Here is an 8,827-nt window from a genome sequence, read left to right on the forward strand (position 1 = left end):
ACACACAAATCATATATGCGTAACCTGATACTAGCAAACAAAATAATCATATATGTGTAACCTGATAGTTGCATACAGAATAACCTGATATTAGTAGGATGTGTGGGAAGCGATTCGAGTTTGATACTTAGGTGTCGATCGAGTCTAAAAGGCATGTTTTCAGACTCTTAGGAGTGAGTTGGTGATGCTAAATATGAAGGAAAACGAGACTATTAATGATTTTTCAGGAAATATTAGTGGCATAATGGCAAATTTTAAAAGTCTCGATTCAAGCCTTCAAGAAGAAGTGGTGGTGAGAAAGCTTCTTAACTCAGCTCCAAAGAAATATTTACCAATCATTCCTTCCATCGAGCAATACTCAGATATTGAAACCATGTCTTTTGAAGAAGCAGTGGGAAGACTCAAAGAGTATGAAGAAAGACTCAAAAGTCATGATGAAAGAGATGAAGAACAAGGACAACTTTTATTAACCAATGGAGAGAATGATGATAGGCAATATGGATGAGGAAAAGGTCGGGGAAGAGGATTCGGTAGAGATGAAAGATGATGTGGAAGAGGCTCGGTTCAAGGTGATAAGAGTGGGCTTAAATGCTATGATTGTGGAGCATTTGGACACTTTGCAAATGAATGTACCAAATGGAAAGACAAAGAGAACGAAGCCAATTTAATAGAAGAGGAAGAACCGAATTTATTGTGATGAACAAACATCATCAAGATTATGGGGGTGAATGATGGGTAATCTTGATGGGTTAAGTCCATTTTGGTCCATGGGTCATGTGAGCCTATTATCTGATTATGCATGTTTTTTTAATAACAAAAGCTTGGTAAAAGTTGTTACCGAGTCTTAGGTAGTATATAGAAGAAGTCACTCCTTAGTTTTATGTGAGTCTAGTACTATTTTATCCCTTTTGCATGTTCACACGTGACTAGTGTACGTAAAGTTATAAATAAGCCTCTTTTGTTTTTACTTTAATGTGGAATGACAATTCCTGCAACTTTAGAATACATTCTTTTGGCTATTCATTTTCTCCACTGTAAGTTTATTTTAGTGTGAGTTTTGAGAGTCCATTTCCTACAACGTCAACAACTACAATGTATAACACATGATTGTTTATCCATAAAAAATCTTTTCGCTTAATACCATCGTCACATCAACCCGTGCATGCTTAAGAATACCTTATCGTCATAGAAAACATACTTAATCTACATAATAACTCGTTGTTGCTAAAAACTAGGGCCAGATTAGAGCATGGGCAAATAGGACAATTGCATAGGGCCTACTTTTTCTTACGAGCCCATTTTTTTATTAATATATTATATACATCAGCCTAACAAGAGAAGGACTAGTGCATAATTGTAGATCACAAACGAAGCTTATTAACTTTTTATGGCATAAAAACCCTACAAATACATATCTTCAAGAAAATGTGAATTAAATCTAGGTTGTTCAGCTAACAACAACAATAATTCTTGGATTTGCTGCAAATCTCCTTTTCCTTCATATCTCTAACTCAAAAATCATTATGTTTCAACTTTCCAATTTCACTACCAACCTCCAATTTACATCTTCCACCTTAGTTTGCTTGATTGTAGATAGATTTTTTTGTTTTTGAAAAGAATCAAAACATATGAGAAAGAGAAAAAAGTATTTTGTAGCTGTTTTCTGTTTATTTTGTAGGGAGACGAGATGCTTCATCTAAAGAAATTAATCCATTTTTCAGACTTTTGGTGAATTTTGGTTGACTCATGACGTCTCTTTTCACCTTACTACCAAAATTGGAGCAACATTAGTAGTTAGAAGAAAATTTTGCATAACTAATCCTTATATTTAAGCTATATGTCATTATCAGTCCTTGTTATGTTAGTTGTATTGTTTGATTGTTTGAATTTAATATTATGGATGTTTGAGATATAGTTGTCAATTTTTGTTGTTTTATATAAAAATGAGTTAATTTTGGATAGTAATTTATAGACAAGATAAAAAGCTTCACACAATATAAATAAAAAATAAGGTATAAGAGTTAGAAGTTGCTTAAATATTAAAATGTATTTACATATTTTGAATCTTATACTTCATTTTATATAAAAAACATTATGAAGTTAATTCACTTTAGGTCTTATATAAATTTCTTATGCAATAAGTAAGTACTTGTAAAGTTATACCTATTTATTATTATCATGTCGTTTTGACACTTTATATTATCATATAAGTCATAAGAGAAAGGTCATTGAGCATTTGTTGAATTGTTGTCATGATCACGAGTCTATTTGTCAATTGGGGTAGGGTTTCTATGGCTGTGTATGAATAATGTTGAATGAAATTTGCACAATAACCATTTTAAATAAAATTAAATACAAACTTAAAAACCAGATTCTTTGATATTTTTTCTTTGAAATCATATGTTAAAACATATTATGTTTATTGTTATAAAGTTTATCGTCGTTTTAAAAATATTTTAGTTTATATAATTTAAATTGTTACACGTTAAGGCCCAATGGTCTTTTTTTTTCCTTCTCGTCCCGGACATTTAAATTCTCAGGATCGGCCATACTCAAAACTCATAGATTATATTATTTTGGCAACCAAAATATATATTCTATTTTAAATTTGCAAATGCCCAATCACATAAAAACTATTGAATTGCTACAAAATGAAGAAGAAATCATAGAACCAATCTTGAACTGCAAGGACAACCTCTCTCAAATGACTTATTATAATGCTGTAATGAGGAGGTACTAAAGCTAAATGTTCTATTTATAGTACTGGTTATGTAAATAAGATCTATTGTCACGTGCCTTGATCACCAAATATCATAATAGCTTGGACAAACTAAGCACTTCAATATTTTCTTAACTTAACTAACCGTAAGGTAATAATGATAATCCCCCCCCAAGTTTATGAAAATTTCAAGCTATGAAAATATTGTATATGTTTGGTTTGTATGTATGTATGTATGTATGCTTTTTGTACACATTACACTAGTCTAAGCATTAACACCACTTGACATATATAATGCGTCTCATAGCTCATACATCAAAGTAAATTTGTCTTGATTTCATATTTAAAACTTTAATTAGTTGATAAAGAAAGTTTATATTGCTGAATCTCGAATACATCTTGAAATAGAAACTCTAGCCAAAGCATAATTCAGAAGAAAGTATTATTGAAATCATTCTTTCCAAGCATATGGTTTCACTTGATAACCATTAGTATCAGCCATAGATGAATATGCTCATCAGGATATGATGTCCCCACGATCCAACCCAGAATAAGCCCGTGGTGATACCATCTCCTCATGATCCAACCATGATGACATCAAAGATACTGATTCTGTTGGATCTTGTGGAACATGTGTAAATGGACCCCATGGTGGATCGTTATTACAAGATGAAGACGGGTTGCCTCCCAGGCTGCTTAGAGAAGGAAAACCATCCTTAAGCTCTTGTTTAATGGATAGGAAATTAGGGTGAAGGTGTTTCTTCTTTATGAGTTCCTTTGTTTCAAAATTAAGGATAATCGACTCATCTCTAGGATCTGGAGAATCCAATATGATCGGAGGAGCTCTTTGTAGATTATTGCAAGTATGATTCCCGAAGTAGGTTATCCTATACTTTGGTGGCTTATCTTCGATCATTTGAACTTGTTTTGTAGCTAGGCACCCTTGGTCGGACTTGTAAGTACACCTATAATAACTCCTGCATATATATAGAAAACTATAAGTGAGGAAAATTAGGAAAAAGTTCTTCTTCTAATATATACAAATTAATTGATTGCCCTTAAAGGTTATAGAGATCCAGTGATATATTTAATTAGGTCCAAGACCAGTTAGTGTATCTTCATGGTTGATTGGTTTATCTTATATATGAGTTATCTCCGAGAAACAAAATATCATTTGCTTAAACTAAATTTTCATTGAGCAATGTACACTTAGTTTAAGTAATCATTAACAATTAATTAAGTGGTTGAATTTAATGTAAGCCTTACATGTAGAGGCTAACTACTAAATTGTTTTGGGTTTAAGATTCAGTTTATTCATGAATATGTGTATTCTTTATGCAATTCCATGATTTTTAAGAAACAAAGTAACATATTTATGAGTGTTGAACAAATTAATCGGGAGATATTGTAATTAGTGATGAGCTAGATCTGTTTGTCGTCAATCTAATGATTACATGTACTTTTGAAAAATGCTTTATCTATGCGTTTGTGGATACATAAAATAGTAATAAATACTGGACTTTAATATAAAAAAAGACCTCTGGTGGTTCGCATTAAGAATTTCTTTTTGGCCATATTTTCTCCAAGCATGCCCATCATCAATCAGATCGGAAGTTACTTTTGTAGATGTCCATGAGCTTTTTCTGCATTTGCATAAGGAAATAACGTATTAGCAACTTGATATCGATATATGTATGTATCAAACCCTAAAATAATTCACATACAATCTAATCTTATGGTGAGGAATCATTTTGCAGTTTATTTTCTAGCTTGGTAAACAAGGATATGATCAGTCTAAAATAATTGTAATATTATACCTTCTTTTAACACATCTCTTTTTAATTTTCACCGGTATTACTGAATTTGGACTCTCGTTAATATTTTCCGATTTTGGTTTACCCAAACTGGCAGAAGAATGCAAATCACTGGTGAGAAGATGATCAAGAGTCGCGTTATTGATACTGCTAGAACCCATGATTGAGATGGTCTTCTCGAACATCTCCAAGATTTGAAGCAATACACCATCGATTGATGTTGGGTCAGACTCGAAATTCTCCGGGCACCAAAGGGCCTCCTGAAGCTTATTTGTCCATTCTTGACCGTTGGTGAGTTCTTGAATTGCTTTTATCCGGTTGCTTTGAGAACTCTCCGGCCAAGTTGGGGATTCCATACAACAATTGGTGGAGTGAGATGTTAAGTACAGCAAGTACACACACCACAACTCTCCTAGTTATATGAGGAAATTATTGATAGAAAAAAAAATGATAATTTAGAATAAAATGTAGAAAAAGCAAGTGTCCCGAAGGTTCTTAAGTCTCACTTCCTCGCGCCTGACGCTCGACTATGGTCACGCACGTCGAGAGAGAATGATATCGATCAAGCGCTGATGTGAGAGTGGGGAAAAATATCTATCCATATGACGATTGCTTAGCAGCGTGTGGTGACGTATTGCATGTATAAAAGCGTGTGTAGAATATTGACTAGAAGGCAAATGACGATATTACCATTGTTGTTGTTAAAACATTTTTTTGTTATTTAACATATAAATAAATTTAGAATTATTCATAAGAATACAATATTTGGAACCTTCATAACCAGAACTTTTTTAACTTTAAGAAAATAGTCCCCAAATATTTTGGCCTGGTAAAGTCCGGCCTCTAAAATTTTAATTACCAAAAATATCAGTAGAGTTAAAACCATATATGTTTCAAGATTATTTGAAATCAATAATGGATTTAATTTAGAACACAAAAACAAAATTTTGACGTCTCCGCCTACATGGATTTCCATTTTTCGAGTGATTGTGACGGTGGTTCCATTATTGTTGATTCAGGGGTGGGGGAAGTGTTGTTGGGTGGAATTGTACATTTCGTAGTTGCAAATGTGTGTGTTTTGAAGATGATGTATGAAGATGAGTATGGATGGCGGGTAGTGGGGTGGAGGAATGGTGATCGGAAGAATCAAAATTTGTGGCCTGGGGAGGGATGAAGGACAGTACCAAACTGGAAGAGGGGGTTTCAATCTTGACATAGTGAATAGAATATCAATGTTATTTTTTGATCAATTTACCAAATGATCTACAAACGCATGAATTGTGGAATCAATGTGCAAAGACGGTGACGTTGTGGATGCCTATATTTCAAAAAATCGATAAAAAATGGGAAGAAGATTTAGGTTTGTTTGTTTGTTTGTTTTTTTTTTTTTTTAATCAAGGTTCAGGATCATCAAATGATGGATAGAAAGTTGTGTGAATTATGGTTCGGATATCATGTTTTTTGCATTTGTTGCAAGATTTAAGAAGAAGGAGGATGTAATGGTGTTGCACAAGGAGACTCAAAAGCCTAATCATCAGAGTAAAATTAGAACAAAAGAGAATGGTAGTGATCCTGGGAAGTTGTATGCCAAAGTTATGTCAGGTGATGGAACGAGCAAGCCGATGCCGGAGGTACCTCAGAAGAAAATGCTGATCGCTGATCGAGAATTAACTTGGATGATTGATGTTCAATCTACTATACTTGTTGAGGTAAGAGATGCGAGTTCCATTCCAAATCTTCTATATTTTATGTTGTGAATATGGTTTTTCCATAATTAAATTCGATACATAAGAGATATATGGGTGGGGGTGGTGTGTGAATTAGTGAAACCGTGCAAAAATTTCACTGCTAATGATAGAATTCCAAATACGTTTGGTAAATTCAAAGCAATTGGTAAAGATTTTGTGTTGTCGCATATACCATTGTATTTGGACCTTCATCGGCTTCCTTTGTGTTCGTGGAATACCGTTGTGTTCAAGTGTGGTGTGTTTTCTCGACGATGATTAGTCTAATTGCATGTTAGTGGATAAAGTGTACAGTTAAACGTAAGTGATGGATAATATTCAAGAGACGATTTCTATGGTAGTAGAAGGAAAAGAATATCAGGTTTATGCCAAGGAAATGGTTCCATGGGAACCTGATGTAGATGATTGTAACACCTATTTTAGGTAAATGTTCATTTATGTTTTAGGCAATTAAGATTTAAAAATGTGAACCTTGTGATGGCCACGACAAGGTGAAGGATACGTCATGACGTGTCCATGGCAGTAAAAAACATGTTGTGCGACACGACGTGACAAGCTTATGTTTACGACATGGTGGCTGCCTGAGTGATTAACCCTAAGTCAGGTTTTTGTGCCCCTATTTAAGGGAAGTGAGGGCTAGGGTTTGCACACCTTTAGCCTCCATCGCCTCTCTTCACCCTTAAGGAAAGCCCTAGCCTCCATTGTTGATTTGTGACGCTTTTGGTGATGTTTTAGTGATTTGAAGTAGAAGAACGTGTCATTGGTGCATTGTTCCTGTAAGCAAGTATCCCCCTCATCATCTTGTGCCATTGTTGTACTTTTGAAAGACCTCAAGAACCTACCTTTCTCTTTGTATCATGTTAGATCTAGGTTTCTACCCACTTTTCTCGATAGTTGGGTTAAGTTGAGTGCATGGATACCATAAAGTTAGAAACTTTATGGATCCTTGAGGTCCCTTAGTAGACATAAGTTCGAGATCTGAAGTTTGATGGTGTATTGGACTCCATGCATGAAATTTTGTCTTCATTCTTTCCTTTTTGACCTAGTTTGAGTTCTAGACTTACATTGGACATGCATGTCTAAAAAGCAATGATTTTTATGGTATAGTAGAAGTAAGAAAGCCTTCTAGAAAGTATGGATGGGTGCCTTGATGGAATAAGAGCTTAATCTATTAAGTTGTGAGAGCCCAGTTTTCACAACATGGCAGCTTGCTCTCCACGACGTGGTGACTGGGGATATCGTGCCAGTTTTTTCCTTATTCTACCATAACGTGACCAAAGTTTGGGCACAACGTGGGGTCAGCTGAGGCTGACTTTAACCTTTTAGAATTTAAGTCAATCTGAGGGTTTTAGGGTATAGATGAGAGTGTATTTCTATATCGTTATTTAGGTATCTTGTAGTATCGGTCTTCACTATGTGAGAGCTGTTATGTTTAGCTACTAACTGCAACGTGAGTCTTCTTTTTGTATTACTTATGCCATAGTGTGTGCATGCTGACTAGTTGTGTCTTATTTGCTGCTTGTTTTTATGTCTTACCGAGCTACTGTTAGCTCTAGGGCGTGTTGTTAGCCCATTGTGGTGGCTGATAATCCCAAGGGTTGGTGATGACCAACAAGACATGCTTTTAGCGCATTGGGATTGCTAATAGGCCCCAGGGTTGCTAATAACATATATTTGTTTATTTATGATGTGTTGTATGTGATATTTTGGGGAACTCCCTAAACTTCATGCTTACAGTTGTGGATTTAAATGTGTTTCAGGTACTTTGGATGATTGTTGAAAGACGAAGGTTTGAGTGTACACTCTCATCGGCTGCTTTCATGATTCCGCACTTTATGATACTCTAATTTTTGGATGATTCTATTTCGATACTTATGATTTTCTTGACTTGTTCTTTCTAGAAAAAATGTTTTTTTTTAACTTAAAAATGAAAATTTTGGTTGTGGTTTTTGGGATGTTAGAGTGACGATTGGTTACATGGGCAAATAAGAAGAGAACTTATGGATGAGCTTTATGATAAGTTGCTCTATGATGATTACGAATCGGATAAGGGTAATGAGGGATACCAAGAAGGGCTGGTAAAAGTGGTGTCTAGCGAAAAATACTACTCAAAAGAGGTGAAAAGGGGCAAATTTTATTCAATCAGTGCATCATATTAAGGTTCATGGTAGCCATGTTGAAGGGGAGGGGTTGAGAGGCTGCCAAAAAGGTTATGTACAACAACCAGTGCAAGATATGTAGTATGTGGCTGTTCCTGTGGTTGTTGGCCGGCAAAAAGGTGTCGACGCAACTCAACTTGGTACCGGTAGGGATGGGCGATGAGGTTAGGTTGATTGATTTTAATAGGGATGGGGTAAATCAATAAGGAAGTCGAGAGTGAGGCTGAGTTGTCTAATTTCATTGAATTGGGTAAATTTTTAGGTTAAGATGTGGAGAATGCTAAAGTGGATCTAAAGCAGAGACTAATCAATATGGGTGTGATACATATATCATGAATTGCATGTTCCTTAATGATTGTGGGGTTCGGTCGAATAAGAAGAGAGGATAGG

General features: G+C 34.9%; 1 protein-coding gene across 1 annotated transcript; it reads right to left on the minus strand.

Moving 5' to 3' along the window:
• Window positions 1–3,074: 3,074 nt before the first annotated feature.
• Window positions 3,075–5,000, minus strand: LOC111898200 (probable WRKY transcription factor 70). The gene is made up of 3 exons (XM_023894126.3): window positions 4,537–5,000; window positions 4,258–4,362; window positions 3,075–3,696 (listed from the first exon to the last, which is right to left on the minus strand). The coding sequence occupies exons 1-3, from the start codon at window positions 4,887–4,889 to the stop codon at window positions 3,237–3,239; spliced, it is 918 nt and encodes a 305-aa protein (XP_023749894.1). The 5' UTR covers window positions 4,890–5,000; the 3' UTR covers window positions 3,075–3,236.
• Between the last annotated feature and the right edge of the window lie 3,827 nt (window positions 5,001–8,827).

Source organism: Lactuca sativa, chromosome 9 (assembly GCF_002870075.4).
Source record: "Lactuca sativa cultivar Salinas chromosome 9, Lsat_Salinas_v11, whole genome shotgun sequence".
In the NCBI taxonomy this organism is placed as follows: Eukaryota; Viridiplantae; Streptophyta; class Magnoliopsida; order Asterales; family Asteraceae; genus Lactuca; species Lactuca sativa.